Source organism: Somniosus microcephalus, chromosome 6 (genome assembly GCF_052327205.1).
Source record: "Somniosus microcephalus isolate GS21.2 chromosome 6, FLI_Smic_1.0, whole genome shotgun sequence".
NCBI classification, from domain to species: domain Eukaryota; kingdom Metazoa; phylum Chordata; class Chondrichthyes; order Squaliformes; family Somniosidae; genus Somniosus; species Somniosus microcephalus.
The window spans coordinates 117,349,081-117,364,261 of record NC_140992.1 but is presented as its reverse complement, the minus strand read 5'-3'; the positions used below and the strand labels follow the sequence as shown (position 1 = coordinate 117,364,261).

The window sequence follows — 15,181 nt, the reverse complement described above, 5'->3', positions numbered from 1 at the left end:
GGAAACATCCTCACCGCATCCACCCGATCAAGCCCCCTCACAATCTTATATGTTTCGATAAGATCGCCTCTCATTCTTCTGAATTCCAATGAGTAGAGGCCCAACCTACTCAACCTTTCCTCATAAGTCAACCCCCTCATCTCCGGAATCAACCGAGTGAACCTTCTCTGAACTGCCTCAAGAGCAAGTATATATTTTCTTAAATATGGAAACCAAAACTGTACGCAATATTCCAGGTGTGGCCTCACCAATACCCTGTATAACTGCAGCAAGACTTCCCTGCTTTTATACTCCATCCCCCTTGCAATAAAAGCCAAGATTCCATTGGCCTTCCTGATCACCTGCTGTACCTGCATACTAACCTTCTGTGTTTCATGCACCAGGACCCCCAGATCCCTTTGTACTGTAGCACTCTGCAGTTTTTCTCCATTTAGATAATAACTTGCTCTTTGATTTTTTGTGCCAAAGTGCATAACCTCACACTTTCCAACATTGGGGCAGTAATTCCTCCCCAAACGTGTGAGTACGGAAGGGGTACTCACGCGTCTGGCCGGAGGAAATGCCGGTTTTCAGCATGCACAGTGCATGCGCTGAAAACCGGCATTTCCTCTCCTCTCACCCAAGAGTTGAAGAGGCTAGCGCGTGCGCTGTAGGGGGCAGCGCGTGCGTCTTGGATTTCCTCTGTTTTGGGGGATTTGCGCATGTGTAAAGGCCTCCGGTCTTTACGCTTGTAAAAAGCACACGTAAGTATTTATTTTTACAGGTAAGTGGTGTTTTAGTGCAATTTAGAAATTTTTTTTCCACAGGTTTATTATTTTAAAGAATCTACAATAAGGTAAGTTTAGTTTTAGACCCTTTTTAATAAAAAATTATTTTTTACAAAAAAAAAATTGTTTAAATTATTTTTTTTAACTTATTTATACTTAATTTAATGATTGGGATGTTTTTTATAATTTTATTTAAAGTTTAAGTAGTGTTTTGGGGTGCAGTACTTCTCATGAGTTTGACAGTTCTTACTCTCAAACTTATGAATGAAGTTTCCCCTCCCCTGATTGGCTGAACAGTGCTCACCTGATCCCAGCCGGCACATCGCACTAACTACGCCGCTGGGTCAGGTTAGCACAGCGCGCCGACATCAGAACCTGGCCACTGAAAGGAAATCCACTGCGGGCCAGGTTTCAGATGTCGGCGCACAGGGTGAGTGCACATCGGGGGCTTGCACGCGCGGCAAGCCCCCGACACCAAGTTCTGGGCCAATATATTCCATCTGCCAAATTTTTGCCCACTCACTTAGCCTGTCTATGTCCTTTTGCAGGTTTTTTATGTCCTCCTCACTCACTGCTTTCCCTCCCATCTTTGTATCGTCGGCGAACTTGGATACGTTGCACTCGGTCCCTCCCTCCAAATCGTTAATATAGATTGTAAAGAGTTGGGGTCCCAGCACCGACCCCTGCGGAACACCCCTAGTTACTGATTGCCAACCCGAGAATGAACCATTTATCCCAACTCTGTTTTCTGTTAGATAGCCAATCTTCCACCCATGCCAGTATATTGCCCCCAATCCCGTGATTTTTTATCTTGTGCAGTAATCTTTTGTGTGGTACCTTGTCAAACTACGTTAAAGGCGATATATAAATACAAGTTGTTGTTGTTGTTGGGTCATGGAGTTCTACAAGGCAACCATCTCCCATCCATCATCGGACTCCAATTCGTATTTATGTGTGAGGCTCCCACCTGAGTCCAGCAGGCGCCTTGTCCGCTGTTAAGATTGATGGGAACAGAGTGGGAAGGAGGACCGCTCCATTTTAACTCCTCGAACGCGCAGATCCCGCTGAACGGAGAGAGTTAAAATTGCCCCCTTGCGGTCTAGGCACAGGAAAAATAGCAAATGGGGTGTCGTACTGGGTGACAATGGTTGCCCGTGGAGCTACAGCCCAGCAAACATCAGCACCTTCAAGAGAGGAGGGGAGAAAATCGAAGGGGAGAAAAGGAACTGTTAAGTTTGGTCTTTGTTCATTGGCTGCAGTGAGAAAAGAATATATATAAACAATGCGAATGTATATTTATACACTCAGGGATATACCTGTTTATACACTGTATGAATAGAACTGCGTTTATGTGGTAAACCATAAATGTATTTTGATGCTTTGGCAACATAAGATGTAACTTATCATGCCAATAAAGCGATTTGAATTGTGAATTGTGAATTGAGAGGGAGGGTCCCTGTTGGTTGTACTGCCTGCTGTGCCTGTGCCATCCACCAGAGGGAGCGATAGGTCACCACAGCAAGATCTGTGCAATCACGTAATCTCAGTTTACACGTCCAGATTTGGGATGGAATTGGAGCAGCGGGAATATTTTATAATCATGAACAAATTGGGAAAATTGATGCTTTTTTTTACTGAAATGGAGAAGGTTATAATGAAGGGTGGGGGTCTTTTTTAAGTCATGCCAGGTTTTGAGAGAGCAGATAGTGAAGAATTTAAGTGGTTGGTGAATTTGAACTCAGGGAGGGTGAAGACTGAGGGTTATCACCAGAAGAAGGAAGGAAAAAGTTCGAAGAAATGTTGTCATACAGAGGGTTGTTAGGTCATGGAAATCTTTACCACAAGGGACTATTGAGGTAGTGTCATTCAACCTTAAGGGCTGCACAAAAGAGACGCAAGCGGATTGGCCGCCCATTATACCCCCGCCCATTATACCCCCTGCCTGTTATACACCCGCCCATTATACGCCCGCCCGTTATACCCCCTGCCTGTTATACACCCCGCCTGTTATACACCCGCCCGTTATACACCCCGCCCATTATACACCCGCCCGTTATACCCCCTGCCTGTTATACACCCCGCCTGTTATACACCCGCCCGTTATACACCCCGCCCATTATAAAACCCGCCCTTTATACACGCGTCCGTTATATACCCCGCCCGTTATACACCCCGCCCGTTATACACCCGCCCGTTATACACCCCGCCCGTTATACACCCGCCCGTTATAGACCTGCCCGTTATAGACCCGCCCGTTATCGACCCGCCTGTTATAGACCCGCCCGTTATACACCCGCCCGTTACAGACCCGCCCGTTATAGACCCGCCCGTTATAGACCCGCCCGTTATAGACCCGCCCGTTATACACCCGCCCGTTATAGACCCGCCCGTTATACACCCGCCCGTTATAGACCCGCCCGTTATACACCCGCCCGTTATAGACCCGCCCGTTATAGACCCGCCCGTTATACACCCCGCTCTTTATACACCCGCCCGTTACAGACCCGCCCGTTATACACCCGCCCGTTATACACCTGCCCGTTATAGACCCGCCCATTATACACCCGCCCGTTATACACCCGCCCGTTATAGACCCGCCCGTTATACACCCGCCCGTTATACACCCCGCCCGTTATACACCCCGCCCGTTATAGACCCGCCCGTTATACACCCGCCCGTTATACACCCGCCCGTTATACACCCCGCCCGTTATACACCCCGCCCGCTATACACCCCGCCCGCTATAGACCCGCCCGTTATACACCCGCCCGTTATACACCCGCCCGTTATACACCCGCCCGTTACAGACCCGCCCGTTACAGACCCGCCCGTTATACACCCGCCCGTTACAGACCCGCCCGTTACAGACCCGCCCGTTACAGACCCGCCCGTTATACACCCGCCCGTTACAGACCCGCCCGTTACAGACCCGCCCGTTATACACCCGCCCGTTATACACCCGCCCGTTATAGACCCGCCCGTTATACACCCGCCCGTTATACACCCCGCCCGTTATACACCCTGCCCGTTATACACCCTGCCCGTTATACACCCGCCCGTTATACACCCGCCCGTTATAGACCCGCCCGTTATAGACCCGCCCGTTATAGACCCGCCCGTTATACACCCGCCCGTTATAGACCCGCCCGTTATACACCCGCCCGTTATACACCCCGCCCGTTATACACCCGCCCGTTATACACCCGCCCGTTATACACCCGCCCGTTATACACCCGCCCGTTATAGACCCGCCCGTTATAGACCCGCCCGTTATACACTTTGCCCATTATACACCAGCCTGTTATACAACCGCCCGTTATACATCCGGCCCGTTATACACCCGCTCTTTATACACACCGCCCGTTATACACCCGCCCATTAGACACCTTGCCCGTTATACACCCTGCCCGTTATACACCCCGCCCGTTATACACCCGCCCGTTATACACCCTGCCCGTTATACACCCGCCCGTTATACACCCTGCCCGTTATACACCCGCCCGTTATACACCCCGCCCGTTATACACCCGCCCGTTATACACCCCGCCCGTTATACACCCGCCCGTTATACACCCCGCCCGTTATACACCCGCCCGTTATACACCCGCCCGTTATAGACCCGCCCGTTATACACCCGCCCGTTATACACCCCGCCTGTTATACACCCGCCCGTTATACACCCCGCCCGTTATACACCCGCCCGTTATAGACCCGCCCGTTATACACCCGCCCGTTATACACCCGCCCGTTATACACCCGCCCGTTATAGACCCGCCCGTTATAGACCCGCCCGTTATACACTTTGCCCATTATACACCAGCCTGTTATACAACCGCCCGTTATACATCCGGCCCGTTATACACCCGCTCTTTATACACACCGCCCGTTATACACCCGCCCATTAGACACCCTGCCCGTTATACACCCTGCCCGTTATACACCCGCCCGTTATACACCCTGCCCGTTATACACCCGCCCGTTATACACCCTGCCCGTTATACACCCGCCCGTTATACACCCGCCCGTTATACACCCCGCCCGTTATACACCCGCCCGTTATACACCCGCCCGTTATACACCCGCCCATTATACACCCGCCCGTTATACACCCCCCCGCCCGTTATACACCCGCCCGTTATACACCCCGCCCGTTATACACCCGCCCGTTATACACCCGCCCGTTATACACCCTGCCCGTTATACACCCGCCCGTTATACACCCGCCCGTTATACACCCCGCCCGTTATACACCCGCCCGTTATACACCCACCCGTTATACACCCCGCCCATTATACACCCCGCCCATTATACACCCGCCCGTTATACACCCGCCCGTTATACACCCGCCCGTTATACACACGTCCATTATACACCCCGCCCGTTATACACCCCGCCCGTTATACACCCGCCCGTTATACACCCGCCCGTTATACACCCGCCCATTATACACCCGCCCGTTATACACCCGCCCGTTATACACCCCGCCCGTTATACACCCCGCCCGTTATAGACCCGCCCGTAATACACCCGCCCGTTATACACCCCGCCCGTTATACACCCCGCCCGTTATACACCCCGCCCGTTATACACCCGCCCATTATACACCCCGCCCGTTATACACCCCGCCCGTTATACACCCCGCCCGTTATAGACCCGCCCGTAATACACCCGCCTGTTATACACCCGCCCGTTATACACCCGCCCGTTATACACCCCGCCCGTTATACACCCCGCCCGTTATAGACCCGCCCGTAATACACCCGCCCGTAATACACCCGCCCGTAATACACCCGCCCGTTATACACCCCGCCCGTTATACACCCGCCCGATTTACACCCCGCCCGTCCATTATACACGCATCCTGTTACGCACACCACCTGCTACGCACCCCGCCCATTATATACCCCGCCTGATATGCACCCGATGGCCTAGGTTACAGAAAGATTATACAGTGGTGGAGCTCCTACAGAATTTGTGTATACAATCCATTTACAGTGCACAAGGAACATACTGGAGAGTTCTAGCAAGGTTCAAAATGGGATAAGAGAATTAAAATCAGGAAATATATTGATTACTTTTCATGGAATTACTTGATTTGTTACTAATACCTTCTCATTCTATAGGCCAGTAAAATCAGCTTGGTGGATCTCGCTGGAAGTGAAAGGGCAGATTCCACAGGAGCAAAGGGAACACGGTTAAAGGTGAGGATCTGTATCCATCCATGCATTTGTCCATCTATTCATCTATCCCCTCATTTACCCATCCATCTCAGCATCCACCCATCTGTCCATTCAATCATCCACCCACCCACCTGTTCCTCAAACCACCCATCTGATAACCCACCCTTCCATCCAGCTATCTATCCCTCCACCCATCCAGACCTCTATTTGTTCACCCAACCAGCCAAGCAACCATTCGAATACCCATCCATCCACTTATCAGTCCATGAAACCACCCATGTGTTCTTTCATCCAGCTACCTGTCCATCCAGTCACCCAATCCATCCATCATTGATCTGGCGACCTATCTACCTGACTATCTGCTCCTTCATTCATTCAACCATCTGTCCAGCCATCCAGCCACTCGCCTTGATGCATTTATCAGTATATCTGTGTAATGCTGTAGTCAGAGCTCGAATGCCCTATACCTCTCACGCAGTGATACCACTGTCAGTGCTCTTATATGATTCTTGTCAGTATTCCACATTCCAGTTTGTGTTTGCTGCGGTGTGGCCTCTCTTCCAGTTTTGAACCATGCAGTAGGGCTTTGATGCACTCTTTGTGAATTTGAAGGATTGGAAACATGCCGTTGATGTTGTTCGAATGCTGCAGTTAATGTGATGTACGTGTGAGAAGTGTCCCAGGCCATGTTGGTGCTTTTCCATTTGGAATCCTTTAGGGTTCACAGGTGCATCTTGTAACCCTTAGGCTTGTAGCATTTTTATAAGTGTCCTGTTTTGCACTGGTTTATTGGTGGTGGCCTGAGTTTGCGAGCAGGTCGAATGAATACACTTGGTTGAAATCGCATGTGTAATTCATAAGGAACCCAGTACCACATTTCTATCAAATTGTTTATCTGAGTTTGTTTGATATTAGGCTCAGTTTATTATTGCATCTGTATGTTCAGTTGTTTGCCTGCTCCATTTAATGGCTCTTTCCATGTTTGTTACAGGAAGGCGCGAATATCAATAAATCCCTAACGACCCTGGGCAAAGTCATCTCGGCGCTGGCGGATGTGGTGAGTGCAACCTGTTGCTTTATTGGAGTTGTTCTGGTATGGGGAGGATGTTGGCATTAATCCCATCTTCAAATAGATAGGGAAGAAGCTGAAAGAGACCTAGGAGTCTTAGCAGAATCAATGCTCAACACGCACAACCAATGCAGTGCGCGGCAATCAACAAAGCCAACAGAATGTTAAACTCTACAGCCACAGCAGTAGGATACAAGTCAGAGAAAGTCCCTGTACAGGGCTCTGGTCAGACCCTACCTCATGTACTGTGTCCAGTCCTGGTCCGAGACACAGCAGGCAGTGCACAAAGCTGGCCCATTGTGTCAAAGAAAAACAAAAATAAAGGAAGACCTATATTTCTATAGCGCCTTTCACGATCTCAGGACATCCCAAAGCGCTTTACAGCCAATGAAGTACTTTTGAAGTGTAGTCACTGTTGTAATGTAGGAAACACAGCAGCCAATTTGTTCCCACCAACAGCAAAGCGATAATAGCCAGATAATCTGTATTTTAGTGATGTTGATTGATGGATAAATATTGGCCAGGACACCAGGGAGAACGTGCCTGCTCTTCTTTGAAATAGTGTCAAAAGATCTTTTACGTTCACCTGAGAGAGCAGAACGGGCCTCGGTTTAGCGTCTCATCCGAAAGACGCGTAGGGATGCATCTTTTAACTGATTAACCTGGTCTTGCAGCCTTTGCCTGCACTCTGACCAATTCCAACCTTTTACCTGGTTTACGGTAATTCACCTGGTCAGGCAGCCTGCTGCTACACTATAAACCAATTTCCAATAAACCAATTTCCAAACAGCGGTTTCGAATCGCTACCCCACCTTCCAGTTCTGACTGAAGGACTTATAATTAATGATATTAAAACGGACAAATGGTCTGGATGAGAGAAAAATCAAGCTTTATTAACTAAAAGAAACTACACCACACGAACACAGTAATTACAGTAAAATTGCTTAAATGGAGAAAGGCAGATGGCAAAAACGAGGGCTAAGTGGCTACAATGTTGATTTAACAATCTTAGCAATACCCCCTTAATTACCACCCCTAACTCCTTACTAGGTTGCCTTGCTGAGGAGTCAGAAACTCTGCTCACCTGGGGTCCAGCGAAGTAAGAGCTAAGAGAGAGATAGCTTCTCAGGAGCTATCTTTATACCTGGAAAAGTCTGTCTGCAAAATTCGCGCCCAAAGTTCCAATACACAAGAGAAACGCTGTGATTGGTTGATTCAAAGTGGTTGGAATGGGTTAATGTGTCTGCACTGTGGGGCCGAAATGTTCCCGCCCACATCCGAATCTCACCTGGGCTAAAACAAAAGGGAATCCAGCTGCCCTATTGTCCAGAATGATGGGTGCTTCAAAAACCCATTCAATTCCTAAACTGCTGCATATCAAAATCCGTTCCATGGCTTCAGTATCTCATTGTCTGTGAGTGCTTTGAATGGCTGAATTGCTGTGTAAACAGAAGCAGTTTCAATCGATTGTCCTGCGGTTAGTCTCAAGTGGGCTAATCTCTTATGTCAATAAACAACATCGATTTCTTAGAAGGGAACCTCCCTTTGATTGGCAGGTCTTTGACTGCCACTGTAGATCCTCCCACACAGACATACTCCAAGCTGCTTCTTTGTCCTTTTGCCATGCTTTCTTTGCCATGTTTTTACTGATGGCCATTTTAAAACCTCTTTGAAATATACAGTTTGAAACTCAGAGGTACCATTTTAATAAAAATGTAATGTCTTAGATCCTGATGTTGCTCAAGTGCTGCTCTGTCCAATGCAGCTTTTCACGATTCTGGGTATGTTTAAAAAAAACACTGTCCTACCCAGAGGCAATTCAAAACATATAATTCTTCATCCACGATGTGGAACAGTATTTTCAATCTTCAGGGAAAAATAGGGGAATTTTGCAAACCCCTACAGACGGCACCTCCGACAGTGCAGCGCTCCCTCAGTACTGCACTGCAGTGTCAGCCTAGATTTTTGTGCCCAAGTCTCTGGAGTGGGACTTGAAGCTATAACCTTCTGACTCAGTGAATTGTGAGGAAAGACTTGGAAAAACTTTAGCCTTTCACTCTTAAAAGGAGGTGCTTGGCAGGTGATCTCACAGAGCTTTTAGAAGATTGTAAATGGAAAAAGCAAATCCAGAGAATGTAAATTACCAGAGTAGGGCAAGTGACACATGTTGAAACTAGTAAATGCTAGACTTAGGACTGATATCAGGAAGTTCTTCATCACGTGAAAAATGTTCTTTATGGATAGATTCTCACTATAAAAGAGCCTTCCCCAATAAAAGGGGTTCTGATTTAGAGACTCCTCTTTTAAAAGGGGTCCTGATGATGAGGCTCAGTCTCCGATTGCTATCCTGATGTCCTTTAATGGTAGGCTCCTCACTTTTCTGATGAAGTCAGTAATGTTCTCTAGGTGTTCTACAGTAGCTGCAGTGATATACCATGTGTCTCTGACCTGGTCAATAAACTTCTTTTTTCCATTTGTTACAGGATTCTGGATCAAACAAGGTATGAACAATGCACTGCTGTCTGACACTCATGCTAACAGGGTTCAACCTGTGCTATCTCTCAGGGCATACCAAGATCAGGCTCAGCTGTGATGCCCCAGCAGTGAACTAGCCTGCCGTCACTCACTGCCTGGGCTCACCCATGAAGAATTCACTACTTGGGTGAGGTACAAGACAGCAACTGATGCCCCTGGGCTATACCTCAGCAACGTCAGGAGAGGCAGTAGTGAGGAGGGGATGGGGACACAGACTGCCATCAGTTTGGAAGAGTCCACACAGCCTTTGAGGCCAGCTTGATCTTCATGGATAGCACACTAAGCCATGCTGGGTTCAGTGTGGGCATGCGTGCAATAAATCTAAACCTGTACTGTACAGGGCAGAGGTTGCAGAGACAAAGGTGGACAGTTAACACCTGGTGCGAGTTCCTTGCTGGATGGTACAGTAAGGGATTCATGCACGGCTCCTGTGTGTGTTTTTCAGAGGGTCATTTGGCTCTTTTTTATACTTGATATAATTTTGTGGTTCAATAGCTCAGGTCAGTCATTTAGGTGAGCCCTCAGTCCTTTTGTTCCAGAGAGTGCTTTCACTTGTTAGCTAGTAAGGTAAATCGGTATCGTGGCCAGGGAATGAACACAGAACATTGCCCACTTTGTTTTGGCTTACTGGTGTTATCCGGTGTCCTCAGAGGATCTTTCTTGCCTTTGGAAGGTGGAAGAGTAACACTATACTGGACTATGACTTGGGCTTTATTCAAAACTCATTTGTTAAACAGTAAAAGAACAAGGGAACAGTAACGAACTGTAGATTTTCCAGTAGTTTTTAAGCTCAACTATCTCCTCAAGTGAATAGAGAATTAATCATTGGATCTCAGCACTAGATTATAGTGTACGTAATATTCTTAGGCAGTAGTGCTTTTTTTATCATCCACAGAAGCTGCCAAGCCTGGCCATCTCTCTCCCATTTGAACCAGATAGGCTGAGAAATACTTTCCAAATCATAACTGCGATTTAATTTAAACGCCAAAGACCACTCCATCAATGATACATTCAAACCAATCCCAGAAGATGCTTGTATTTGAATTGAATGGCATGGCTCCTCACTCAGGCACCTGGCTCAGTCAAAACTTTGCAATAATTGTATTAAAATATAAATTGGGAAATGTTCTTCCATGAGTGAAGCTGATGTTGTAACACTTTGGACAGGAACGTCACTGGTTCAGTGATGGGGTCAGATATGTTTCCACCTGTCCCAGCAAGTGTAGACCTCAGCAGATGTTTCAGGGTCAGACAGATTTCCAGCTGTATTTGTGCCTCTTCCAGTAGGAAAAGGGAAATGGCTGCAGCACCTGACATAACGCAGCACGGCCACCAGCCTTGACTAAAGTCAGCTATTATAAATGATTGTATAATCTCCAGCCTTGCCTCGTGCAGTCAGCTGCCCTGCAGTCGGTTGCACCGGTTTTGCTAATGTGTTAATGTTGGGGAATTCATTGGATGGTGCAGTCCCATCATTAACATCTAATATGAATATGTCTACCCAAAATGGAAGGACGGATTCAATGTCCACCATCATTTCCAGCAGGATAGCCCGGGAATGAAGGTGATCTTCCGCAAGTCAGTGGAACAGCTCCTGACTATCCCGTCTCCAACTACTTCCCAAAATCAGCCAGTAGTGTTTTGCAAAACCCTTACGTACCGTGATAGAATCAAGGAAGCCATTACCTTGCTGTATCTCAGACAAACATGCTTCATTTTATGTCACACCGCCTTTGTCTCTAAGTTAGAGAGGTTGATTCCGGAGATTCTTTTTTAGTCACTTGAAGTCCAATCGGCCTGAGTGATCTTGGGCTGGAGAGGGGACAAGAACTCAGCTAAGGTCACTGCTCCTATCCAGCAACCCCTGCAGGAGCAGGATGAGGTCAGGCTAGGCCCGGTTCTTATCCATCCCTTGCCTGCAGTCCGCTGGCACTGACTATAGAAGTAGCACATGAGCAGATCGGGCGGGGTACTGGTGGGACTGTGCCCCAGCGAGGAATCCATGCCTTCAGGGGAGCTGGGGGCAAAATAAACTCTGATTTGAGAAGACGATTGATGTTTAACACAATTAACTGCCTGCCTGCAATCTAAAACCATTAATGTGGTCTGTTTATGACATTTTTTTTCCCGTTCAATGCTGAGCAGAACAAGAAAAAGAAGAAATCGGATTTCATCCCATACAGAGACTCTGTGCTGACATGGCTGCTGCGTGAAAACTTGGGTAAGCGAGCCCCTCCCTCCATACAGTTGTTTACTGAGCATAACAGGTAACTAGCGGCTGATCGAAACAGAGGCTGCGGTGTCTGGACAACACTATGAATTGCTCACAGTCCTTCCACCCTGAGACCTGGATTCATTTTATAAAGAAGTAAAGAAAGACTCGCATTTATAAAGCACCTTGGGACATCCCGAAGCGCTTTACAGCCACTGAAGTACTTTTTGAAGTGTAATCACTGTTGTAATGTAGGATAATCTGTTTTTGGGTGTTGATTGAGGGATAAATATTGGCCAGAACACAGGGGAGAACTCCCCAGCTCTTCTTTGAATAGTGCCATGGGATCTCCACCTGAGAGGGCAGACGGGGACTCGGTTTAGCGTCTCATCCGAATGACGGCTCCTCTGACAGTGCAGCACTCCCTCAGCACTGCACTGGGGCGTCAGCCTGGATTATGTGATTGCACAACCTTCTGACTCAGAGATGCGGGTGCGCCTACTGAGCCAAGGCTGAAGAGGGTCTCCTCTCACTAGAAATGGCCACAAATGAATTGTGTTTGATTCGTCCCAAGCTGCCTGTCAGAGGATAGACTGGCAGCGTCGGTTAACAATGCTAGATGGTCAGTATGGCAAGTGGGGGCGAGTACAAGATCTGACATTGTACTGAATGGGCAGTCACAGTGGAGTCAATGATCAGACATGCACCTGTTTCAGGGAAGAGCAGGAAAGGCCCATACGATAGATGTTGGGAAGTATATAAACAGTGTGGTACGGCAGCCTAGCCTGTTGGATGTTTGTTTACAATTATTGTTGTGTTTGGGCTACTGGAAGTGAGAATGAGAGGATAGTTCTCCCCGCTTCACTGGGGTTGGGCGAGCAGGTCATGCTGGGCCACTGTGCTACTCACACCACCCGCTGGCCAGCCCAGGCCTGGCACTGCCATTGGGAGTGCAGTCAGAGGCATGGAGGTAGGGTGGGGTGGCTGAATTAAAGAGTAGGGCCTAGAAATTAATTATAGCCCCGTTTGGGGCGCCAGCCTCGCCAGGGCGCTAAAAGTAGCGCCCCGGAAGCAGTCGCGGCTGCCTGCCGGAAATTCAGTTGGAGCGCCCCAGAGGGAAGCGCGGCGCTACTGGAGGTGCCCCGCATCCCTCTTGGGGCACTGCAACTGAATATCGCTGCGCAACATGCCGCAGCGCCACACGCTGCGGCACGTTGCGCTGCGGTACTGCAGGCCTTCCTCCCCTTCTTAAAGGGGAGGGGCCTTGTTCAGTGCGATTTGGGGCCCAGCTGGGCCCCCGAGGATCGCAAGCGCCGGCAAAAGAGCCTGGCACCGAGGAGAAGTGCCGGGCTCTTGGAACGCAGTCGGTACTCCGTGGGGGGGTGCTCAGGATGCTGGGGACGGCAGCGTGGAGAGGTGCTGGCAGGCGGCCAGCAACAAAAATGGCCGTCCTGCACCTCCTTTAATTAGCGCCTCTACCGCCGCAGGCAGACCCCCCTGAACCGGTCGCACATAGCGTCCGGCGTTAAAGCAGGGGGCGCATCTAACTATCGCGATCGGGGCATCAGTGGGGCACTGCGCACACCGATGACGTCATCGGTAGCGGCGCAGCGCTAACGGCTAGCACCGCCATTAGCGTCCCGCTGAATTTAGCGGGAGGTGTGGCCAGTGGCTTCTGACCCACTTAGCGCCCTCTTAAGGCGCTAACGGGTGGCGCAACCCACTGAATTTCTAGGCCTAGAATTGATAAAGGTGTGAAGGAAGTGTTGGGGAGGGGTCGCTGACACTGGACTGACCATGCTGCTTCTCTGCAGGGGGCAACTCTAGGACGGCCATGGTGGCGGCCCTTAGTCCAGCCGACATCAACTACGATGAGACGCTCAGCACCTTGAGGTAAGGAACAGACCGGCTGTCCCAGGCGGCAACAGTGGTGTGTTGGAGGGAGAGAGCAGCTGGGTTTAGGGCAGAGGGAGGGAGTGGATAAATAATGGTCTGGAGAATGGGAGGGGCTGGGTTAAGGGCTGAGGACGGAGGGGCTGGGTTAAGGGCTGGTGGAGGGAGGGGTTGGGTTAAGGGCTGGTGGAGGGAGGGGCTGGGTTAAGGGATTAAGGAGGGAGGGGCTGGGTTAACGGCTGGAGAGGGAGGGGCTGGGTTAAGGGATTAAGGAGGGAGGGGCTGGGTTAAGGGCTGGGGGAGGGGGGGGCTGTGTTAAGGGATTAAGGAGGGAGGGAGGTGTTAGATCCGTGATTCTGAGAGTATGATGTTTTTCAATAACCACACGGATGCTGTAACTTAACAATAAACAGGTATTTACTGGAGGAGGGTAGTCTCAAGACTGGGGGTACAGAGGCATGCGCAAGGCTTATATACAGGTGTGGTCACTGCCAGTACTACAGTATACAGGAGTTGTAAAAGTAGTTCTGTCTTAAAGGTACATACACTATAATTCCTCCCCTTTTAGATTAGTAGTACCCCTAATATTCAAATAACAATTAACACTTTAACATGTACATTAAACAACAATAGTCCATTTATAGATTCAGTCTTTGGGGCGGCTTCCTGACCCTTTCGGGATAGCGCCTTTCCTGAGGTTCTCATTCTTGGTGCAGAGGCGATTCTGGCCCCTTTTCATCGGGTAGTTCATCGGTTTCCACTGCTACTGGTTCTGAGGTAGATGCGACCGGTATGTCGGGTTCATCCCCAGGTACTCGAGACATGGGGTTGACTCGTTCCTGTGACGCTAAGATCTGATCGACGTGGCGTCTCACAATGTTCTCCCCGACATCCACTGTGTACATTAATGGCCCCTGCCTTGTGCATATCGTTCCGGGTTGCCATTTCTCTGTTCGGTAGTCACGGGCCAAGACTGGTTGTTCTACATTGAAGCTCCTTGTCGGCTTCTCATTGATGTGCTGGAATTGTTTGTCCTCAACATTTCTTCGCACATTTGGTCTAAGCAAGTCCAGACGAGATCTCAACCTTCGGTTAAAGAACATCATGGCCGGGGTCTGGTTGGTAACTGCATGTGTTGCGTTTCGGTAGGCTAATAAGAAATTGTCCACCTTATGCTGTAGTGGAATTTCATCGTCGCACATGGCCTTTATCGCCTTCTTAAAGGTTTGTACGAACCTCTCAGCCAAGCCATTTGTGGCTGGATGATACGGGGTGGATGTGTAATGCCTTACCCCATTCCTTCTCATAAATTTTCAAAACTCTTCGGACACAAACTGTGGTCCATTATCAGAGCAAATCTGCTCTGGCAAGCTGTTTCTGGCAAATATGGTCCGTAGGACTGCAATCGTTTTCTCTGTAGTGGTTGAGGACATTTTTATCACCTCAGGCCACTTCGAATGAGCATCCACTGCTATTAAGAACATTGAGTCCATGAATAGACCAGCGAAATCAATATGCACCCGTT

The 15,181-nt window shown here is 49.1% G+C and overlaps 1 protein-coding gene across 10 annotated transcripts in view; it reads left to right on the top strand.

Annotated features, from left to right (window-relative positions):
- Positions 1-15,181, top strand: part of kif1aa (kinesin family member 1Aa) — a 599,030-nt gene that overhangs the window by 288,865 nt on the left and 294,984 nt on the right. For all 10 annotated transcript variants that reach the window (XM_085990737.1, XM_085990745.1, XM_085990743.1 and 7 more), the window contains exons 8-12: positions 5,891-5,968; positions 6,939-7,004; positions 9,500-9,517; positions 11,697-11,772; positions 13,578-13,656. In XM_085990737.1, coding sequence (XP_085846863.1) covers positions 5,891-5,968; positions 6,939-7,004; positions 9,500-9,517; positions 11,697-11,772; positions 13,578-13,656 — 317 coding nt within the window. The remainder of the gene's footprint in view (positions 1-5,890; positions 5,969-6,938; positions 7,005-9,499; positions 9,518-11,696; positions 11,773-13,577; positions 13,657-15,181) is intronic.